This window comes from Telmatherina bonti (genome assembly GCF_933228915.1).
Source record: "Telmatherina bonti genome assembly, chromosome: 13".
NCBI classification, from domain to species: Eukaryota; Metazoa; Chordata; class Actinopteri; order Atheriniformes; family Telmatherinidae; genus Telmatherina; species Telmatherina bonti.
The window spans coordinates 12,678,262-12,702,464 of record NC_136611.1 but is presented as its reverse complement, the minus strand read 5'-3'; the positions used below and the strand labels follow the sequence as shown (position 1 = coordinate 12,702,464).

Genomic DNA, 24,203 nt, shown 5'->3' with positions numbered 1-24,203 from the left:
GGGGAGGGGAGGCTGGGGGAGTCATAGGGGAACATGCTGGCGCACTCCTGAAGTGTCAGAGTCTGCAGCAGGGCTCTGGAAAAAGGAGAGTGAACGCTGCAGCTATTCTGGAGTCTCTTCAGCCATGTGGGAACGGATGTAATCTAAAACTGCTCATTCAGTTTTTACACACTTTAAGTCGTCTGGACGAAGATTTTCTTCAACAAAAATAATGGATTCTGACTCCGACTCTCCTTTTAACTACTCCTGGCCTTCATTTCCAAAGATGAGGATGCGCAGGAAAACGGGAAAAAAAGGTAACAGAGCGGTAGCTTACATAAAATCTATCCTTCACATTACCGGTTACAGTTGTGTGAATTACCATAAATGTTGACAAACTTGAGTTTCACCTTAAAAAAAAAATCTGGCATATTTATGTCTTCTGCAAAGTTTGACAGACATAAAAATATGTTGGTTATTCTGGGAAAAAGCTGTTCTTAGTATGCTGCTTAGTCAATGTTACTGGTGGCAAATGCTCTCTTGGCAGATAAGTTTCACCATACGCTGTGGAACAATAAAGTTAAAATTAGACTTTTCCCATTACACAGTCTTACTCATAAGCCTCCACTGCAGCAGAGGGTCAGGGAGAGTTAGATAGCTGCATCTTTGCCAGTGATGTAACCTGATATGTGACAGTACGTTGGGGAATGTCAGATGTCCACTTGAGACTGATTGAGTGGTTCGGGGCTTTCAACATCTTAGGGCGACACTGCGGTGCATGAATGAGCCTCACTTGGCAGCCATGCTTTCCTACTACTGTTGGGGGTTCAGTGCAGAAGGGAAGGTTGTCATATTTCTTCATGGACCTGTAAGCTCATAACGTTGTCTTAAAGTTTCACTGGAAGGTTAATCAGAGTTTTGAGTCAGTGATTCATAACATGAAACTGAACCAAATCAAGTGAAGAATACGAGTACTTTGACTCGGCATGCACATGTGTTGTTGCTGTTAGTCATGGGAAAGCTGAAACGGCTGCTGAAAATAGCACAAAATTAAACCATCATGGTTAAAAAGTTTATTGCTTGTATTTAAGTGACTGTGTGTTTGTTGGACACAAAGAACAGACAGAGAAGAAGATCTTGTTACTGCCATAGCAGTGTCGTGGCTGTTCTCCAGTGGGGTTTTTTTTTCCCCACATATTACCCCATGAACTTCTGCAAGATTATTTATATCATTGCTTCTTAATTGTGATTGACAATCAGCAAATATTATGCACGCTGTCTGTCTGCACTCCTATATTAAAGAGCAGGACAAGAAACACTACACAAACAATTGAAACCGATCAAATATTCTTAAAGTGGAAGCAGACATTTTCGGAGGTCGACTGTGGTGCAACAATGCAAAATAAAATGTGATTTCAGGTGCGCACAAGAGTTTATTTCTGATCACTACCCAGTCTGGCTTTACTTCTTCCTGGATCTCTTTGGCTGATTGAAGCACTAAAATGTAAACACAACGGGTATGTGATGCTTGGACGGAGGTGTTTGACCGCAGGTGCCATAACTCAGAGTGCTTTTGTGGATTTTGGTGGACAGTTGCGACGATTTAAAAAAGTCTCAAGTCTGAAACTGAACAATTACCTCTCTTCCTTCATAAGGTAATAACACATTTGTAGGGATTCCTTCAAATTGACTTGCTATTTTACTCTGATCCCAATTTCTCTCAGCTCTTTTCAAAGTGGCAGTTGTTTAGTGTGGTGGTTAAATAGCAAATTACATCATAAAAGAAGGTTCAGCACGAACAAATAATTCTTTTACACTCATAATAAACCATCCCAGGTGTTTATACAGTAATAATTGTGTTTACGTTGAGTTTTTGGTTTTGCAATGCGGCGTCTGAAGGGGGGTAAACCTTGAGAAAGAGTCCTTGTGACAACCTTGCCTACCCTCTCTCCATCCTGCCTTCCTCGATCTCTTTCTCCCAGGGGCGTGCATGGGTTGAAGGGTCACCCCATGCATGTTTAACTGCCCTGGCCTGGAAACATGGCCCTGACTGCTGTCTTTGTCTGACTCTCTGCAGAGCTCCTGTTCTCTCTTTTTCACTCTGCTGCTATTCCAGCCACTGCTACTGTATAGGGTTAGCTCTCACTCTGGGACATGCTCTGAATATCATATCACTCCAAATGTATACTTTTTGCGGGCCCCCACACACATATCTGCATGTCTTTTTAAGCTCTTTTTTTTTGACAGACCACCTGTGGACACTTCGCTGTCTCAGTGATGAAGACAGTGTCTCCATCTGATTTGTTTTGTACAGCTCTTAACTTAAGGAAGATGAACTCCCAGCTTCTCTGTTATTTCCCCAGTTAACTAATGTTAAACACAGATCACACTCTCTGACAGTAATGTTCACTGAAGCACTGTTTATGGGTCAGAGGTGTGTGAATAATTGAGCCCATGTTGGCCAGCTGTGACTCTGGACCAGGCCCAAAACCTGAACTATTAGGCCTGTCTGTCAAGTCCAGGACGTGGGTTTATGTGAACGGTATCTACTTTCAAACAACAGTCTGACCCACATCAACGCCCAAAGTCCCTCTGTGGATATGATGTTAGACTAAAACTAATCCTATGATACAAAGCGGAAGGTCTAATGTGTCTTTGTCCAGGTATGGATTTAGATTCAGGTTTGTGGACGATATAGTGTTTTCGTTTAGGACCAAAAGAGTTGAGACATTCCCAACCACCCAAAAGAGGTTTTAACGTTTTGTTTTTGTTTGAAGGATACTTAGGAAGTTAAGAGCACGAGGAATGATGTGAAGTAATCCCTATAAGCACTCCAGTGGATAAACTGCATTTAATTCATTTATATTTTATGTGACTTTAACAGGAATCATCTGGTGTCCTCATCAGTGTCTGCTTGACTCCCTGATGACTCTCAGATTTATGGGGCTTGCTGCATGCAGGAAGCCCAGCCAATTGTTGGTCAGATTTACTCTCTATTAAAAATTCTGGACATTTCTACTACTCTGTTGTGCTGGCAACCTCAAAATTTGGATAAACTGAGGATTTGCTTTGAAATAAGACTTAAGGGCTTTCTTTTTAATTAGTGTTTGTAGAAAGAAGAAGTTTTGCAGACAAGTTCTTGCCTTGCTGGCATGATTGGAGATGTAACTTAGTCACAACGTGAGGATGTGATGAAGAGAATTAAACTGTAGCTGGTCTAATGTGGTGGCTTCTTCTCGTTGGTGTGACAGGAGCTGCACTGCCTGCTTATGCGATTATATTTCTTTCTTCCCTCTTTTTGTTTTTGAGTGTTCAGCATGATGTGGAATTCTGTGGAGGCGCCTTAAACAAAACATCACTTTGTTAAAGAGAAAATAACACTTAGAAGATTCTCTTTTTTCCTGTCACTCTTTGTCTGTTCGTGTTTTTGGGTTTTTTTGGAGGAGTGCAGCTGTTATGTAATCTGCTAGCAGTCAGGCAGCAAAACGTTCTGTCTCATCTTCTTATCACTGTTGGCAGTTTCCGATAATTTGTCTTGATTTTTTTGTGTGTGTCGTTGACATTCTGTCATCTTTGGTTTGGAAAAGTTCACACTCATTCGGAACGTCTTATTACATCTGCATGATGGGTTCAATTCAAGTAATATAAATTCACCTGTAACCTGTGTTTGCAATTATTGTGTTTTAAAAACTTAAGATTTGGTATAATGCACTTTTTTCTTAAGCAGATATTTTTCGGTAAATTGGCATTTCTTTGACATTATTATTCCTAAATGCACCAATATTGGATTACATTGGTATGAAATCATATTAATAGCATTGAATGGGATTATGTTAAATTGGATTAAGCCGAAGTTAATTTGATTGTAGTAAAATCAGTTTTGTTTAGTATCGCTATAAAGTGTCCTAAGATTACTTGGTTTGAATTGCCATTTTATAAATGAGCTGAACTTAACTGAACGGGCTGCTTTTTGCTATACTCCCCCCTCTACACATAGGGGGAGAAAATTCAATAAATCTTACAATTCACACATATTCATTTAGATTTAGGTAAGCAGACTGAGCTGAATTATAACAAGTGCACTCATTTAGAAATGTATTTATTTTTGTTTTGTAAATTTTAAAGTAAAAAGGCTCCCAAACATATATGACTTTTCTATGATCTCCAAATGGGAAAAAGTTTCAGGTTTGAATTGGTTAAAAAAAAATTGTATGTAATTAGATTTTGGCTGCCTGAAAAGCTCGGATGCATGAAGGCAGCTGTCTAGAACAAAATGCTTGACATGATGTAATCTGACATTCAGCATGCACACTGCTAAAACTGAAGTTCTTCAAGAATAGCTGATTACAAGCACAACAGACAAAAACCACGAGTCTTAGAACCAAAACCAGAAGGGCAACTTCTGTTTGATGAAATTTTTATCACTGAGTGATTAAAAAATAACAAGTTACAGATTTGAGTCGGAGACCGTTCAGAAAATACGGCATTAAAATTGTACAGAGAAAAGTTTGACAGCAGACCATGGTGTGTCCTGTAATATCAGCATTAATGGCTTTTTCACAAAAATGCTAAACAGCTGTCATTAATACCTCTTCTCTTTGAGTTTCAAAATTCTGTTTTGATCTTCACCCAGAACTTTTCTTCATTTCCTTAATATTCATCTTCAGCTTCAGCCAAGTTGTATTTGAAATGGAAATGTATTGCAAATATCTTGAAAATGTGTATTTATTCTAATGTCAGTACGTGCAATATCAGTATTGTAAAGACAAACATAATAATGCAGACATTTTTAGATAATATAGGGCAAGCCCAAATGTATCAATTAAGGCCTTATTAATTATTCCAATTAAAGGAAGTTTAGCTGTTCCACAATCAGCTAGCATGCATAGCTGCAGCTGCCATTAACACACATAAGACACTATTGGGGCATGTTTTTCTATTTACATTACATTGTTAATTTAGTAGATGGTAATGATAGCCTACATTGCCCATATTGGTATTTTTTTTATATCACAGAGCTCTAAAATGTACTAAATTTTATTTTCTCCTTTAATAAAATGTATTTGAACCTCAGTTCTTGTTCAGATTTGCTTAAACAATACTTAACTATAAATGTCTCCTCAAAGGCCTTTTGTTGTGCATGCTGGGACTGGTAACATTTAGCTTCTTTGTTTAGGTGCATAGGCTATTTTTTAGCCAAGAAGTTAGAAAAGTGTGGTATATAGAAGGTGTGCTTTGTGCAGAGCAAAATCCCCAGGGGAGGTTTGTGTGTTTTTTTTTAGAGCAGGAGTGTTTTCCCCTGTTGAATAGCAAAACCAGGCTACTGCTCACAGTAACTCCACTGTGTTGAAAGGGGTTCCTCTCAATGCTACTGTGTGCTCACCAGGAGTTATTTCCACTCACCCACTGTATCAAAAAAACAGGGTGGGGAAGAAAACATGCCTACAGATGTCCACTCAAAACTCCATGCACGCCCATTCACGCGTGTGCAGAGAGCTATTCATACATACACATCCACACATGCAGAGAGCCTTGGTACTGAACAATGACATGCAACTGCCCAGGATGTCTATGTCACTTCCCGTGTTTGTGAGAAGTTATTTGCCGTTGCTGTGGATACCAGATGTAATATTTAAAAATCTGCTCTCTGTGGCTCATTTCCTCTGCAGAGAAAAGCCAGTCCATAAGGGAGAGCCAGGCCTCATCCCCGACTCTGGCTGCTGCTGCCAGGCTCTCGGCAATGATACACGGCAAAGACCAAGTGTATGCCAACGCCATGCTGGTGGATCAGGTGAGTGAGACTGGAATTATGTCTGATCTAGAATGAGTAAAGACAACATATTTTATAGCAGTGGTGTGATTTATACCATTAAAAATAACAGATTTGGCTTATATGAGTTCAGTGTTCTACAAGAGGAGCTAAAAGTCAGTCCTTTCTTTGGTTTTCTGCTTTCCTTCTCTAGGTGGATGATGCTGACATTAGATATCGCTCTCCAGGGGAAGAAGAAGTTAGCCCTGTGTCCCCTGTTGGCATCCCCTGCTGGGATTCCTACTCTGTGACTCCTGTTGATTCGGGGAACCTCTCCCAGAACCGTTACCCGTCATCGCCCCATCATGGTCTGAGGGGAAGCCAAGGCTCTGGTGTAAACAATCACAGGGAACCGTCCCCTTGCATCTCACCCTCCTCTCCATTTGCTTCCTCTCCTTTTCCTTCCTCTGCCCTGGCTTCCAGCCTCCGTTTGTTTGAGGGAGTGCAGAGGCGTCAGACACAGATTTGCCCTCTGGTTTCTCCTGCTTTGAATCGCAGAGGCTGTAGCTTGACTGATGCAAGCCGGGGCCTCAGGTAGGACACTACTGCATATGATATCTTTAGTTAGAAAATAAATTGCAAACTTTTAAAGAAACTCAAGGTGACTGCCTCTTAGTTTTGTTTACTTTAAGCCAGTAAAAGAACATGTCTTAAAACTAATCCTTCTGAGAAAAAACATTTCAAAGAATTATGAGCAAATTATCTGTACCTAATATTCACACAACACTAGTACAAAGACAACATAGCAGGTGGTTATTTTCATCATTGCTATTTTTGGTTAATAAAGGATGTTATGATTGCGTATTGGAAACAGTTTGAGCTTAAGTAGGTTTCATAATATTTGGATCACCTCTTCTTTTCACAACACATTAAGGGGTGTTTGGAAACTAAGAAGAATGATTTTTTTTTTTTATCTTTGAAAAGAAAATGCTCTGCTATTCCCGTTTTTTTTCCAGCTGTTTCCTCAAATGTTTTCAATGGTGCTGAAGCTCTCGACTATAAGGCAGGTTGAACTCTACAGTCATGCTGTTGCAGAATGTAGTTTGGCATTATTTTACTGAATTTAGCAACATCTTCCCTGGAAGTAGCTTTTTCTGAATGGCAGTATATGTTGTTTCAAGCAAAGATAGATTTTTTTCTGATGGTGGCCTTGTTTGAAAGGAGATTATATTGAAAAGATATGCACATATATGTACTCTGTTCCAACTCTTGATTTGTTGAATTTTTATCAGAATCTAATCATAATGCTTTGCAGGTTATTAGCAGGAGACATGTTTGTGAAAGTGGTTCATAGGAATGATAAACCACTGTACCTTTTCAGAAATGAGCTGTTATCTTATTGACTTTAAGTACCGGTATAAGCAGTCTTGTATTTAACCAAGTTACTATAACTTTGAATTATCAGTAGTATAATTTCCTGGTTGTTGCTTACTCTGATTAAAGTAACTGAAGGTGGGAAAAAAGCAGAAAAGCTAAAACATCTGAGTCTGTCACTAAACCAGTCGCTAAACAAATCTGTTTAAAATTTTTCAGTGATGACTTTGTGTTCTCTGCAAAGTGATGCAGAGATCATCATGAGCCAGACTGTTTTCTGCCAGTATGCCTCAGAATTTAAACACATTTGTTTGTTGTTCTGTGGCTTAAACTGGTCCATTACCAGAGACAGAATAAAGTTAGTGTCTACTGCTTCCACTGGGATTTGTTCAAGTCTGTCTGTTCTTTTGATATAATATGTTGCAAAGGAATTTAGTTTTTCTGTAGGGTCATAACCTGGGCACGTGTGTGTGTTTGCATAGCCCGAGTGTAGAGTGTGACAGTGGAGAGGAGGATATACTGGGACACTCCTACCCCTGCTCATCTTTAAAACAGAGGTCCATTCGGCAATCCAGCTCTGGAGAGGAGAGGGACTCCTTTGACACTTCACCCGATTTTAACCGCTCACACTCCGACAGCACACACAAAACCAACAAGGTACATTTCTATGTGTGCAAATTCATATCTGGCCTGAGATAGCACTTGAAAGTCGATATATTCATTTTAAACAATAAATTAAAACAAGATTTTTTGGGGGGGGGATTTTAGGCGGGAGGTCATTTTCAGTATAATTTTTTTTAATTCCATTTTCCTTTTAAAAAAAAAATCACAGTTTGTCGTTTGATCAGTAAATTCCATAATAAAGTTCTGTGGTACAAGTATTGCAACAAACGCAGCCTACCTTGCAGACAGTCATTAGTAGATAAGCCTGCACTGTCAACAGCTCAATAATGTGAACAAAAGGTCAAAGATGGGTCTGTTTGCCTGCAGGATTCTGCTGTTCTCCTATTTTCCAGACTGAACTTGTGAACTTTTCTGGCTCATATGTTCTGCTGTATTTTCCTACTCAGAATTCAGAAGACGCTGAGGTGCGTCTGCGCTCCTACTCCTACTCTTCCCCCAAAGCGAAGTCATCAAGGCCGCTCCTAAACCGAGACGCAGCAATCACCGATCTGGAGGAAGGTGAGTGAACTTTAACCCCTTTGCCCTTCAACCTTTCTGTTCTCACAAACCAGCTGAATGGACAAATGGGCCACACATCCAACACAGCAGGACCAGACAAGTATCATAAATCAAGCAAACTGCTATAAACTACATGTGTGTTTAGTGTCACCTCTGCTGCGACACAGCACTGCTCATTCTGCGTAAGTGTGGTCATGTCGGCACTAAGGTCATGCTTTATTTTGTGTAGATGGCGCGTTGAGCAGTGGTCGCTCTCTACTTCAGGCTTTATCACTTTCTAAATCCCTTTCCCGTCTCAACCAAGTTAGTAAGTACAACAACAGAGTCAAGATTCAGCTTATAAACTGATGGTTTGCTGGCTGGTGTAAGCATTTAACTGTCCCTCTTTTACTCCTTTCTTATGAACCGTTGGACAGGCTGATAATAATCAAGAGCTGCACAATTAAAACTTTAGTGTCTTGAAACTTTATTTGACCCACAGTAACAGGCGTGTTTCTAAACGACTGTAAAACTCAAAAAGATTTTCCTGCACATTTAGTCGTAAAATTAAAAGAGTTAAAATAGATTTTGTCATTGTTGTCCGAGTTGTGCAGCTCTTCATCTGTGGTAAGATTTCATTCTTGGTGGCGAGAACCAGACCGCTGTCTCGATAAATAACATTCTTTCAATTGTCCACTGATCAAAAGCAGACTTTTTCCACAGCTTGATTGTTCTTTTCTTTAATAATAAGATACTGTTTTTTCCAAAAGATAATTTATGATACACCATATAAGGGCTGACAAGAAGGGGTCTGAGGCTTTGGAAAAATGCTCAACTCCTGTAGATCATCTGAGGGAAGAGTTGGTTCTGGTCTGAGGGATCTGTTATACTTCCATTTGGTCACGTTTTGTTTTCCTCTTGGTTTTTATTTTTCCATCTCTGCTGTCATCTGGTTTTTCAAGGCAAGATGTGCTGCTGTGTTTGTTCTTTCTCTGTTGGGGTTTACTGGATCCAGGTCTTTTTTTTTTTTTTTTTTTTTTTTTTTTCTGTGATCCATGTGTTTCCCTCTAACTCTGTTTTAATGGGGGGTTGATGGTTTCTAATTCTGTCAGCTAATGCTTTGATTCTGTAGCGGTCTCTTCAAATGTATTGACATGTGTTTCTGGCTACTCATTGTTCTACATTACAGAGCAGAGAGCATTCAGCCTGACTGAAACACCCAGAGAAAAAAGGTAAAGCCACTGTGTCATTTCATGAGCTCACACAAGATCCACTCAACTGTGTAAAGTCATGCTCAGATCTTCTACCCTTTTTTAGGCATTGGTGTTGACCAGCGGTTAGAGATTGGCTCAGATGGAGCCTGGATGTGTATACATGTGTGGGGGGTTGTGTGTGTGTGTGTGTGTGTGTGTGCGCGTGCCTCTAGTTTTAAACCTGTGGTCGGGGGTCCCAGTGTGCAGGATATGATATACTTCCTGTTGAGAGTCTGGGGCCAGTTTGTACTCTGATTGCAACTTGAAAATAACCCTGAGTAAACAACAAAACGCAGGCCTTTCTTTAATGTCAGACTTCAGAAATATGATGTTTATTCCCAAACCACAGCAATGATACTGTAGGCTCAAGTTTGGGAAGACATTTTAACAGTTGTTCTGAATTAACAATTGCTTTACAGTCATACCATGTAACCCATTTTGCTTCATGACTCCGCCATAAATATTCATTGTACGGCCAATTTCATCTCACTGCCTCACAAATTCATCATGTGCTAATGTATTTTGTTTTCTAATAATCATGCCTTTCTAACAGAAGTTACATTGTAGAAGACGATATCAGACAATCACATTCATTTCAAATTACACTGATGTAATATAACATTCATAACACTCACAAGTTCAGGCTTACTTTTGTCCAGTTACCAACCATTTTTGTCCTTTTGCAACAGTTATCAGTCAAATATTAACAATATGTATAGAAGATAGATACGTCTTCTGCCTGAGGTGTTTGTGGAAGTATTACTGGTTTTCTAAAACAGTATTGTAACCCTGTAGTCACTTAGCGTTTCCATACACGTGTAATTAGTCCAACAACTAGTTTTAACGCTTCAAAACTTCATTTGACATTCTGGTTACATGATGGGCAGAGACACGTCGACCTGTCTGAGGTGTTTTATATCCACGCAGGGTTTTGGGTTTCCGTAAGCGGGCCCAGTCTGCAGAGGAGGAGAGCAGCGCATCACTCCAACACCTTACCCTCACAGAGTTCCTCAAAGAGTACGTCTTCATCCAAATAGCCTCATAGACATGCATGTGCAGTGTCACTAAATCTAAGCGCCTCATAAAACCATTCCCCAGCTCATCCTCTAACCACGCACATTCTTTACAGCTGCATTTGGCGATGTGGGAATTTGCTGTTGTAGTATGTGTTTCCATCATGTAGCTGTTAGAAGACATTGCATGTTTCTTTATTTCCTTTTCATCATTGTTGCCTTTCACCTAGAAAGTCCAGTGTAGCAGGAGTTGCTGTAAATAGTTGGCACATTATTAATTGCATATAGACAAGGTCATGCTAAAAATAGTAACCACCAGAGTCTACGGTGACTTCAAGCATGCCAAGCATGTTATTAAGAGTAATAATCTGTCGACCAGGGGTCCTGGAAGACTGTCTGGACATTCTTTCATTCCAGCATGACACCACTGTATCTGATTAGTCAAGTCTTTCCAGTCTATTAAAAATACTAAAATGATGGTTTGTTTTGTTTAAAGAGAGTGCATGTTAGATTGAATTCTGCAGTCAAACACAGATCAAAGTGGAACGAGAAGTTGTGATGACTTACTTCTAAAATATGATACAGGATCGAGGATGAGGAGTGGGATAAATACATAATCCCTTCTAAGGTTGAGTCAGAGAAGTACAAAGTGAGCCGGACTTTCAGCTTCCTGAAGAGCAGGATGTCCAGCACTCGCAACAAGACTAAGGTGAGGCAGCTTTGTGGAAAATAAAATTCTTGCTGCTTAAGCTTTCCCAAGCATGTGCTTAAAACGTGACCAAAAACCCCTGTAGTTGACCCTTTTTTTTTTTTCTTTTAAAGAGCTGAACAGCCTCCCAATGTAGTGCAGTAAAAAGGTTTAGCAGCTCTGAGACGGACCGGGTCAGAACGCATGTGCTTGAGAGGGGGGGGTGTGCATTGTCTGAGCATGGTGCCTTTATCTGGCAAGGGGTAAAATTCCCTCTCTTCAGGTCTTAGCAACAGGACACAGAGAAAATATTCTCTTACATAACATGTTGACCCCACCTCCACTAAGCCTGAGGAGCCAAATCCCATTTTGTAGTATTCTCACAATCTTAGGACCACATGTTTGTATGTGCTTGGAGGCATGTTTGTCTGTATGAACACACACAATGCACGAGAACAGCAAAAAAATAAACACACACTCTTAGACTTCCTTGCAGAGTTTGATAAGAAAATAGACATTGCTCTATCGCACACATACAGAGAGAAAAATCCTAATTCTCCCTGCGCATAAAGCACTATAACAGCAGCTGTCTCCATGGACCATAACAAAGTAAACAGAAAAAATCTACTCAGAGACCCCTTTATCTCAACTAACCTCACTTTAACAGGTGTTTTGCTGCAAGCAAAGGGCTTCTGGTATGCCTCTTTTTGGGGGGTTTACATGATAATGTGGCTTTAACTACAGTGCATGTCAGCCAAATGAGTAAAATGAAAATATTTATCACTTGCATTTCAGGTGAAGGGGAAAGAAGTGAAGGAGGGGAAGGAGAAGTCGGGATCCGCTAATGGACACCAATTTGTTTCTGTGTCTCCATGTGGTCCGGCGCTCTGTGTGGCCTGTGATAAGCCTGTTTCAGGGAAAGAGCTGTTGCAGTGCTCCAGTGAGTACTTTACTGTCAGGACGGTTGTTGTTTTATGTTCTGTGGTGACTTGAACTGTTTAGGGTTTGTTTGAATCTTTTTTGCACATGCTGCCATGACATTTTGTTTTGTAAAGCTGAAGTTACTGTCGCTCAGGGTGAACAGGGCATTTTGACAGTCAGCAAGATTCTGCATCCAGAGATGTGGTAATTTAGTTTATTATCAATTAACTTATTTAATTAACTTGGATTTCATCTGCTCATCTTTCATCATCTGCAGACTGCTTCCTGAATGTCCATAAAAACTGTCGAGAGTGTGTTGCAGCCTGTGGAAAGGTAACTATTAGCATTATCTCATCTGATTCAGGAGCTAACATGCAAAAATAAATTTATTTTACAGGAATATGTACTGTAAAAATAATAATAGATCAATGAAAAACAAAGTAATAAGATAAATGTCTAATATTTGTGTTTGATTTTTTTTTTCTTGTGGTTATAGAGGCATAAACTGTTTGGTAACATTTTACTCTGGCAGCTTAAAGTCATTGGAAGTTGTCAGGTTTTTTTTTATTAAACTGGATAAAAGTAAGGTGATGGGTGCCTTTTCTTTTTATCAAGATAACGATCTGTCATAAGCTAAGTCTCATATCATGTAGCTGTTAGAGAGCATTAAAAAAAATTTTTAGGACGCCAGAAAGAGCCAGAATGGAAAATGTTAATAATAAACACTGAAGGGCTTTAACTTTACCAATATTCTGTCAGAGAGATTATGTACAAATGGAGGAAGTCCAAGTGCATTGTTTCACTTCCTAGAGAGGGTCCGCAACAAAGATCACTACAAAAGCAGAGGATGTATTTGTCTATAAGGTCAAAAAGGACTCCAGTGTAACCTCTAAGCAACTGGAGACCACCAACTAATGTAAACACTCACGAGTATTACGAGTAGTACGAGCTGGAGAACAACAATGATATGCTTAGCTGTGCTGCAAGAACAAAGTTACCATTCTTTAAAAAAAAAAACCATTACTGTTAAAGAAAGAAAAGAAAGGTGCATGTTAGATTTATGTTTGAATAAAGGAGCAAAGTTACATAATGTCAGTGTAGACAAAGCACAGAAATGGTTCTCCTACAGTATAATTACACAACAATCAAGTTTTATTATATTAAGATGTCATAGGAGGACCTGAAGCTTCCAGGTGTCTCTACATGAGGGAGTCACACTGAAAGCAAAGTTCTATTCTACAGATGCTTTTATCCAAAGCGATTTACATACATACCACGATAGGCACATCAGGGGGCAACTTGGGGTTAAGCATCTTGCCCAAGGACACTTCAGCACGTAGTCAGGGGCAGCCTGGAATCGAACTCCCAACTTCCCAGTTACAAGCCAACTGCTCTTCCTCCTGAGCTGTAGCCGCCCCACATGCATTCCTATGTGTAATATTGGATAAGTATGTAATTAATAAGTCAGCAAGCATGATAATTTAGTCTGATCTCCATAATTAAGACATTTTTATCTACTTTTCATTATAATATATTTCATTGTTCTCAATACTTAATGTCAACTTGAAAATGAGTACAAAATACAAGAAATAATAGAATATACAGTAAATAACATGTTGTAAATTATGGCAAAGCGATTAAAAATTAAATAAACATCAATACAAACATGAAGTGGTTATGACACTGTCCAGGCTTGGCCACTCACAGAAGAAAATCAGATGATTTTCTGACCTGACATGATCATCCAAAAAATATAAAACTAAAATGTTCATAAACCTTATGTGCTTCCATATTACCATTGCATTGTTTTATGGTGAAACTACCATAATCTAAAAATAAATTGACTCCAATATTAGCTGAATTTGTTGTCTTTACTTTATCATGAACACAAAGACAGTCATTTACAACTGTTGATATGAATATGACGTGTGTCAACAGAAACAGCAGGAGAGGAATGCAGCATTGATGAAAAGCAAGACCATGTCACTCCCACAGAGTAAGTCGTCCCCCCCCCCCCCCCCCTCCCCCCCACACACCACCTACACCACTGACGATGCCCTCCTTTGGCTTTTGATTCATTTACCTGTCCTCCCTTGTCCCGTGCTGGATTAAGTAGGCCACTGCCAGTCACGCCCCGCTCCTTTCTTGTAAAATTTTAATCCCACTCAGTGGGGGATCTAGCCTGGATTAATGTGTGTGCAAGTGTGTGCTTTTGCACGACTCCAGGTTTTTTTTTTCTGTTCCTCTTGAACTGACAGGATCATTTTGTGTCTTAATGTAAACCTTTTTATATCCCACGGAAGGGTCAGGATTGTTTAGAATCAGCTGACATTACAACATAATACCAAAACTTGAGGCTTCACACCAAGTGAAACCATAAAAGATTACAAACTCAGACCTGTTTTGTTTGTAAAATGGCAAAGTCTCTTCGATGACTCATTCCTCTTCCTTTTGATGTTTTCCTTAGACTCTGTGAAAGAGAATTCTTCATCGTCCACTTTGTCTTCATCTTCTTCTTCCTCTTCTACAGTTCCTGCAGTGACTAAAAGTTTGTCCATTTCTATTGATAACAGGTAGGGTGGCATTCATTAATATCATTATGTGTGTATGCATCAATTACAATAATTTAAATATTAAATAAATACATTAATTTATTATTGTATCTTATCAGATTTGTGGCTTTTAAACCTTTAATGACTATATATTAGACTGTATTCTATAAAATATGAGTAATGTGGGTAACATGAACCAATTTGCCTTGTTGTGCTACTTTTGAACAGTTTTCATTATTTATTTTGTGATTAAACTTTTCTGTCTAAAAATTCTTAAAGAAACACATGATGCAGATGATCAGATGTGGAATTCTGGCACATTAAAACAGCCAAATAATGTTTCGGCCTCTACAACCAAATTGTTTTTTAACATTCAGACATATTCCCACAAGCTGCCATCACATGTTTCGATGCGTTTTGTTTCTGAACAGAGGTTTTAGTGACACAACAGTGGTGGAAAGTGAGAGTGTCATGACAGCTTGTACTAACAGCTCAGTGTCTGAAGAGGGAACACCTGTCACAACAACTCCCCCATCCACCGACTTGCCAATCAGCACACAGGGTAAGGAAGAAACGCAGGGCTCAGTGGACGCATCCGTTAAATCATGGATCTTAAACTTTGTCTTTGACAACAAGCTGTTGGATCCTTTTTAAACAAATCTGATGTGTTGGAGCAGAACCTGAACATGGTCTTCAAGGACCAGAGTTTGAGATCCCTGAGTTAAATAGTGAATCCCAGATGTGAGACGTTGCTCATTACTGTGGTTCTTACAGATACTGTTGATGCCCCTCTTCTAAGTGACCTGTCAGCTGACCTGCTCGGACTTGAGTCAGAATCATGGAGTCTTGCAGTCAGTCCAGATTTTTGCAGGAAACTCGACAGACGGACCATCAAACGGCAGGATGTTATTTATGGTGAGATACTTTTTTTTTTTGTCTTTCTAATACTTATCTATGTCTAAACTTACTGTAATTAATCTAACTGTAAACATAAAGCAGTCCTTTTGACAGCAGTAAGCATTAGCTTGCAAACCAAGGTATGATCCCATTCACATCAAGCTAAACTGTAGACATTTAAGACTCATACCTGCTGCAGAATCATTTGATGTTATCAATAAAACTTTCCTGTTTCCTGTTGAGCTCAAAAGCCAGATGTAAGCAGGTGATACTATTTTCTCTTTCAAAACAGTCTAAAAATTGTGACATTACAATGTTAATCAGAAGTTTCTAACTTTACAAATGTTTAAAAGAAAAAAAAACCTTTGATAAAGTCTGCTGTAATTTTGGATTTATCTTTGCTGCTACCATAACCTTAAATACAAAACTAAACTTACCATGACCAAAGAGATAACTACCAGTGACTCCCAGCTCACTTTCCCATGTGTCCAATAAAAAAAAGCTATGACAACATTGTGATGCTGGTGTTGATGGAGATCTGCAGGATGCTGCCAACCTCTGGCTTTCTACTCATATGGGCTAATCCAGCCAATCATTTTAGAGGGAGAAGATGCACGAGTTAGTTACAAAGCACATTAAACACACCTTGACTTAGAGGCGTGTGTAGGAGAAGGAGAAAATTGAGTAATTTTACAAAAATTTCAATAATGAAAGGAGACTAGAGGTCTGAAGCTCGCTTTGCTGCTTCAAATTTTGAGGGCTGAAGTGGACACAGAACTGCACCATGAATGAACTGCAATACACACTGATATGGATTTACAAGGGAATTTTGTATAATGGCACAAATTTATTATTAAATTAAAGTTAAAAAGATGATATTCCGTAAGTCTTTAAAGGGGTCCTATTATGGTATTTTGAGTTTTCTGAGCTTTCTACAGTGTTGCGGTGTTGAATCCTCATCAGACATGTGAACGGCACTGTTTTTTTTATCACCTAAACGCATGTTTGAGTTTGAGTTCCAGCCCTCTCTCCGTTGGGTTTCCATGCCGACGAAAAACGCATCGTTTTAGAAAGTTTTTTCTACTTGGAAATCCTTGTGACGTCCCGGGGGATAAGGTTCGGTGATTGGTTACCTTCTACTGGTTAACTAGGGCATGTACAGATACATCAGGCGGGTGGAAAACGTGGGATAAAGTTATTTCCAACGATGGCTGGTGAGTTTTCCAAAGAGAGACATCCTGCTGCATTCGTTGCTGTGGGTTGCTGTTTTCCACTTCGTTTTCAGGATCGGATTCAGGTTCCAACATGTAGGGCTGTATGCTGTGTTGACATTGTATTTTGTTTTTTTATTGAGTTCATATGAGCCTAATCCTTCTGTTTATGAGATGTTACAATGACGGCGAAAGCAGTTGCGGTGCGCGCTCCCGATGTAGTGCAGTGGCGGGAGGCGGGGCTTAATGCGGAAGAGACTCAATTCACTCGTTTTGCCTACAGGCTGATCTGACAGCCTACGGAGAGGGTCGGTCTGAAGTAAATAAAACGATTTGTGACAATAACTCGATTAATCCCAGCCCTTCTGGTCTCAGAAATAAAAATAAATTAGCCTGAAATGCACATAATAGTTCCACTTTAATATGATCTGCTCAGAAGGCTGTACCCTACTGAGATTGTGTTTTCATGGTTAAAAAAAATAGGTCCAGTTAATAGGTTGTAGTGCAACTAAATTAGATAGTATGAATTTTTAATAATCAAATTACTTAATTCATTTTTCTGTTTAGATACATATTTCTTACAATACAGCTACCAAATAAAGTTCCCACGAAAATCCAATTAGTTACAACCATTTCTCAAGTTATGTTGTTTTTTTTTAAAATTATTTTTATTATTTTGATTTTTTTTTTTTGTAAGGTTTAAGATTGAGAAAAACAAAAGAAAACTAAAAACCTTCAGCTAAAAAAAGAAAAGAAAAAAAACATTCTTCATTAATAATTATGCAATTGTGCCTTTAACCAATCCCCTGCAGAACTGATGCAAACAGAGCTGCACCACATCCAAACCCTGACGGTCATGTCCGAGGTGTTCAGGAGAGGCATGCTGGAGGAACTGCAGCTAGACTGGGATTGTGTTGCACGGATCTTTCCATGCTTGGACCCCCTCCTTCATTTCCACAGGAATCTTTTCAGGGCACTGCAGGATCGCCGACAGGCTTCAACCCAAATCGACAATTCACAAAATTACCTCATCCATCAGATAGGAGATATACTGTTGCAGCAGGTTGGTGATTACATTTTCATGTGTACGGACACACAAAGATATGCATCTGTATTCAGCATGTGGTGGTCTCCTTCAGTTTTCAGAGGAAAAGGCTGAGAAGATGAAGCAGGTGTACGGAGAGTTTTGCAGTCACCACATTGAAGCTGTCAGCGTCTTTAAAGAATTACAACAACAGAACAAGAAATTCCAAAACTTTGTCAGAGTAAGCTGCTCTTCCTACACCTTTTTTATTTACTAATATCTTAGCGGAATCGGTTTTGACTGATCATCTGACGTCCTCATTTTGATTTCCTTTTTTTGTTTCCATTGTAGCAACAGAGTAATAACTCTTTGGTCAGAAGGAGAGGGGTGCCAGAATTTATCCTTTTGGTCACTCAGCGCATCACTAAGTACCCAGTGCTGCTGGAGAGGATATTACAGTACACTCAGGGTCAGTCAGTTCTACTCTGCCTTAACGCAGAACTACAAATGTCTGAGTTTACTAAGCTGTTGCATTTTTTGTGGAAGCAATAACAGAAATGGCAAAGGAAATTACTTTTTTTAGTGTAACTATGTGGGAAAAAAACAAACTTATCTAAAATCTTTTATGTGATCTTGTGGATTTTTTTTTTTGTCAGTTTGTACGTAATGGAGATGTATGAACTTTTCAAGTGAGAACAGCATAACATAAAGGTTGCTTCACATTACGTTATGCATTTATTATATTTTTGGTTACTTTTTGTGCCCGCAGAGGGAAGTCAGGACCACTGTGACTTGTCGAGCGCTTTGGCACAGATCCGTGGCATCATTGCAGCAGTGGACTTGACTGTAAGCAAGTATGAGAGATGTCAGGAGCTGCAGGAAGTGCTTGCCCGGCTTGAAACCAAAAGCTTTGCTAAGCTAAAGAATGGCAAGGTGTTTCGCAAGCACGATCTGCACAGCAAAAACAGGGATCTGCAGTACAAAGGGCTGGTCTACTGGAAGACTGCCACTGGCCGTCTGAAAGGTATGAGTTAGAGGATTCGTGAGATTCTTTTTAGAATGGAAACAAGTCAGCTTCATGTGTTTACTCTGCTGGTTTCAGACACTTTGGCCCTGTTGCTCACGGATGTTCTGGTTTTCCTACAAGAGAAAGACCAACGCTTTGTATTTGCTTCTGTGGTAAGCATCGATCCAAAAGCTCCACTAATTTAATTATTTAAGCTTCCGGTCCTTTAATTTATCCTTATGAATTTATTCCTTAAGGACCAGAAACCCTCAGTAATCCCTCTCCAGAAGCTCATTGTTAGAGAAGTAGCCAATGAGGAGAGAGGAATGTTCCTTATCTCAGCGTCCTCAGTGGGGCCAGAGATGTATGAAGTTCACACCACCTCCAGAGAAGAGAGGAATGCATGGATGAGGCAGATCCGACAGGCCGTGGAGAGGTGTGTGTATGCACATGTGGTTCACATCAAGCCTACAGTATTTGTCCAGCTTGAAACTCACCGTGTGTGTATGCATGCATGTCTGGTTAATATGTGTTAATGTTTGTGTGATACATTATCTAAACTACTGGTCAACATGGCAGTTGTCCTGAGGAAGAAGAGGAGGAGGAGCGAAGCGCTGAGACAGAAGAGGCCAGGCAGGCTGCAGAAGTAAGAGTTCAGAAGATCAACAAGTTCCAGGGTAAGACGTTCTGATATGTCTTTACATGGAAACTAAATTCTCTTTTGTGTGAAGAAGAAAAATCCTTATGTGGTTGAAACCATAAATAACAAGTGATCATCTCAGTGTTTGTTTTTTTTCACAGATACTCTGTTTGGTCAGGACCAACAAATCTGTCACAGTTTGGAGGAGAAACTGCAGCTTTATGCTGAGCTTGCAGAACTGACCCTCCATTCGCCAGAACCTATACCACATCGCCATCTGCTGGTACAACCAGCACAATACACTGACACTGAGACTCCACGTCAGGCCTTCTCATTGCTCACAGCTGCTCTCAGAGAAGGTAATGTGCATGAAATGTCTTTCTGTAGGCAGCTTTAATAAGCTGTATGATTCATAACCACTCTTTATTATCTTTATTTAAGGTAAAGTCATATTTATACAAAGCTGACAGGAGTTAAAGGAATTTATTTATACAGTATATATATATATATATATATATATATATATATATATATATATATATATATATATATATATATATATATATACATGGAAACTAAATTCTCTTTTGTGTGAATATATATATACATATATATATATATATATATATATATATATATATATATATATATATATATATATATATGTAGATCAGCTATACATATATATAAATGTATATATATATATATATATATATATATATATATATATATATATATATGTATGTGTATATATATATATATATGTATGTGTATATATATATATATATATATATATATATATATATATATATATATATATATATATATATATATATATATATATATATACATATATATGTCTGTCTGTCGATCTATCTATCTATCTATCTATCTATCTATCTATCTGTCCGCTTGTCTGTCTATATATTAAAACAACATTAAACATAAAAATCTATATTACATAACTACCATGACAACATGAAATTTACATATAGCTTTGTCTCTTTATTGGTTAACAGTGGGATGATGCAATAATTAGAAATAAAAAGACAGTAACATTGCCTGCTTTTGCTTTCATGATGATCAAATCATGAGTTCTGATGAATTTTGGTTTCTTCTGTAGCGGAGAACTTGATCACCATTCTTCAGGCTCGGGATGGACAAAGTCAAAGCTCTCCTGTGCGAGGGCCAGAATGCTGCAGCTACAACAGCCACGGCAGCAGCAATCAAGAGTCTCCTTCAGAACGTGAGTCATAGATTTGCATGCAGTGCCATATCTTTTTCTTTAAATTCAACACTAGTGTCACACATCACTTTGTTTTCTTTAATGTCTGGTTTCTCTTGTGTCCTGTTTTTCCTTGTACTTTTTTGTTCATACAGCGGATTATCTGAGCACGCTCAGTATGAGTTCCACCTCTCTTGGCTCAGACAATGAGTTAGTGGGGTTGGATAACGTGTCGTGGAGTTCAGCTGTTGAGCTCAGAAAGGGAGATACCAAAGGGACACTGTTAAAGGTGCAACCAGTTTCCCCACGAGCAAGTTTAAAAATGAATAACTACACATTATTATTCTATGAAATAACACCCTGTTGTTTTAGGTGGCAGAGAGTGTTCAGAGCCTGACTCAGCTTCTGTACAGCCTCCAGGTAATTAAATGAATTCATTTCTGGAGTTTGAACTAAATGCAAACTTGTGTGAAAACGTTGATTATCCACATATATAAGTATTACTGGAAAAACTCATCTCTAAGTTTTGTCCAACTTAAAATGAAAAAAAAAAAAAAATCTCAGAGCTTGAAATGTGATCTTTATGATAAATACATAAGAAAACAGCTACTTACCTAAATACCAAACATGTGATCAGCCATGGAAAATCCCCCAAAACCGTATGATAACATGAAATGATCGGGTGGTTTTTTATTGTTTGCAGGCAGCTGTGACCTTTCAGGACAGCTGCTATGAAGTTCACAAGCTCCTTCTGCAGGAAGGAGAGCGACCTCAGCTTCGAACTCTCTCCTCCCTCCAAGGCAGCCTGGTAACAGCTACATGATATTCATGTTAACATAAATGTTTTCCATCATGCAATCCTTTTGACAGTAAATGATTTTTTTGTTTGCTTATTTAGGAAGTTAAACCAGAATTCAGCTGCTTCTTTTAGCAATAATTTGTAAAGAGAAAACCATAAAAGTTTTGTGTTGTTTAGGAACAGGAGAAGCAGAGAAGTACTGACAAGATGAAAGAGGAAAAGAAGTGTTTGGAGAGGAAGAAAGAGAATGTGGATGAGGTGCAGAAACTCCATGCAAAGCTGAAACAAGAGCAGCAACGCTGGGACAAAGAGTGTGTTGCCAGAGAAAAACAGCAAGTGAGTCTAAAGATTAAACTCTCTAAACAGGCTTGCTTGTCTCATGTTTCTCAGTCCATTGTCATAGTTGGTTCCCTGTATTGTATATTTGAAGCCGTGTCAGTTTTGATCTGTGCTGCATTTTATAAAGCTGTTAAATCAAAGGTAATAAAGTAAAGCGCATCGCTAGTTGATATTCTAGACCTTCCCATGTGATATTAACTGACAGAAGCACCCAGGATTAGATATGAGGGACATTAATCATCCTGTCACTCCTTTTAATGTGCTGTTAAAATGTTTGAAACACATTTCTACACCTTTGAGAGATGTTTAGTCAGTCTCTTTCCAAAGAAACGTCATCAATCGAGTATTAAATGCTTGCAGAGTGAACAGGAGAATGCTCTGGAGCAGCGAGAGCAGCAGTGTCTCCAGGAGGCCGAGCGGCTTCGCTGCGAGCGTGAGGAGCTGGAAGCTCAGCTGCTGGAGTATCAGCAAAATCTGGACCGACTGAGGGAAGGCCAGATGACTGTAGAAAAGGAGAGGGAGAAGATCGAAGCCCAACAAAGGCTGCTTCAAAGCTGGAGACACAACCGGCAAAGCAGCCTGCCCGTTACAATACCGCTGGATGCATACACGGTAAGAAGGGGAGGAGTGAGAAGAGGCTGGAATTCTTGACAAGTGAGGATAGGAAATGAGTGGTATGGAGATGAAAATGTTTACCAAGATTTAGGGAATATAAAAATATCAAAGTAGAAACAGTGAAATGTGCCAAATAAACCTTTTTCCCCCTGTTTTTGGTTTGGTTTCATTGTCCCAGGTGTCCACTCACAGCCGCTCAAGCAGCTTGGATGGTAACTGTCCTGTGTATGAAAATGAGGCACCTTTGCTCACCTCCCTACAGCAGAACCACCTTCACCAGCCCTCTAACAGCAACAACCAACACCAGCATGTGCTCTCCACCCAGAGAAAGAACCACGATGGCACACTGCGCAGTTCTAGCTTCACTGCTAATCCTGACCTCAGCGCCAGCCTCTACAACAGCCTCAACACCCTGCTTAGCCAGACACACAGCAAACCTCTAGATGGTTTCATGTACCCAAGCTACAGTAACAACCACAGCTGTTCTCGACCCCCAACTGACTCTTCCCAACCATTCAACAGCAGGGTCACCACTCAGCCACAGAGGACCAACCACAGTAAGACATGCCTGTACTGTGCATACAGAAAAAAAAACATGAACTAAGTTCAAGACGAATCCTGCAAAACAGAATTTCGTCTAAAAACTTTTTGTTCTCCTTCCAGCAGATTTCACCTTGATGCAGAACGCACAATCCCCCAGTTCCTGGAGGTCAGAGGCCACGGATCATGGGCTTTATAAAGAAGACTACTCTTCCTCTCCCTCTCTTACTCCTCTCCTCCCCCCACAGGCTTACCTGTCTCTTGAAGGGCAAAATGGAGAAGACGGAGGGGAGGAAAATGTTGTTTATCTCTGAGAATCATGACATGGGGAAAAGCAAGCTGCCTGATTGTAACTGGACAATCATTTGTGTGTTGCTTGTTTGCATTATCTGTCAAAATGTAATTAAAGTTCATAAAAGAAAAACCTGAATATTCAGTTAAAGGGGACTTTTTTTATTTGGAGAAATCATTAATGGATTGTCCAGTATGTGCCTTTAGAGTGAAGTTAAAGTAATCTTCCTGCAGTGTGATCAAACCATTGTGCCTTTTTGCAAACAAAAAGGGAAAAAAAGCTCTTTGTGAACCAGCTTTTATAACTACTCTTCCTCTATATTTTTACTGCTACTTTGACTTTAATATTTCTTGCACTTGTTTGAAGACAAAGGTACCTTTGTGTTACAAACACTGACCTAAAGCATCAAGAAATCAGGACAGAAGTAATGATGTAACTTTCCTTTAAGCACTTAAAACAAAATTAACATATATTAAAGGCAATTGAGCCCCAAAACCATATAGGGTTATTGTTTCTATTGTTACTTTTAAGGATATTTATGAAGATTGTAAGCATATGCCTAACATAGAAATATACTGACATTACTGTGTAAATGTTGAATAGATGTATAGTTTTATGGAAAAGCTAACTATGCACACAATGTTGAAAGAGGATCTTATATTCCTATCTTTTTTTTCACACTTGAAGTGCCAAAAATCTTGTTATCGATACTGTAATTGATGTAAAAAGTGGGTTCGTTTGCTTTTGTTTGATAATTTATTGCATATACATTGCTTCATGCACTGCCAATGATAATATTTTTTTGTTTTAATAAATGTCTTATTGTAATCTCATTAATTGCCTGTTAAGTGAATAATGCGTATATAGAAAAAAAAGATCCGGCAAACTTCCGTCGACAACATGTTTAGCCTTGCATGTAAACTAC

The 24,203-nt window shown here is 39.1% G+C and overlaps 1 protein-coding gene across 3 annotated transcripts; it reads left to right on the top strand.

Annotated features, from left to right (window-relative positions):
* Positions 1-134: 134 nt before the first annotated feature.
* On the top strand, positions 135-24,059 carry LOC306764381 (rho guanine nucleotide exchange factor 28-like). Of its 3 annotated transcripts, none has more exons than XM_079251532.1 (29): positions 135-296; positions 5,649-5,770; positions 5,943-6,322; positions 7,585-7,759; positions 8,173-8,284; positions 9,453-9,495; positions 11,115-11,238; positions 12,013-12,157; positions 12,416-12,471; positions 14,077-14,134; positions 14,606-14,711; positions 15,122-15,252; positions 15,465-15,605; positions 17,611-17,861; positions 17,938-18,063; positions 18,174-18,291; positions 18,592-18,846; positions 18,925-19,001; positions 19,086-19,264; positions 19,408-19,505; positions 19,630-19,827; positions 20,592-20,714; positions 20,849-20,982; positions 21,066-21,113; positions 21,397-21,501; positions 21,676-21,828; positions 22,192-22,443; positions 22,625-23,003; positions 23,110-24,059. In XM_079251532.1, exons 1-29 carry the CDS (start codon positions 212-214, stop codon positions 23,298-23,300), a joined length of 4,365 nt encoding a protein of 1,454 aa, XP_079107658.1. In that variant the 5' UTR covers positions 135-211; the 3' UTR covers positions 23,301-24,059. The 3 variants fall into 3 exon arrangements, with proteins under 3 accessions (XP_079107658.1, XP_079107657.1, XP_079107656.1); XM_079251531.1 differs by having other exon boundaries at positions 21,670-21,828; positions 23,113-24,059; XM_079251530.1 differs by having other exon boundaries at positions 21,670-21,828.
* Positions 24,060-24,203: the final 144 nt, after the last annotated feature.

Excerpts from the sequence above, each read along its gene's own strand:
- LOC306764381 (XM_079251530.1), top strand. The coding sequence starts at position 212 with ATGGATTCTGACTCCGACTCTCCTTTTAACTACTCCTGGCCTTCATTT. Across the intron at positions 9,496-11,114 it reads GAAACACCCAGAGAAAAAAG|GATCGAGGATGAGGAGTGGG; the intron begins GTAAAGCCACTG and ends AATATGATACAG. Across the intron at positions 14,712-15,121 it reads TCCATTTCTATTGATAACAG|AGGTTTTAGTGACACAACAG; the intron begins GTAGGGTGGCAT and ends GTTTCTGAACAG.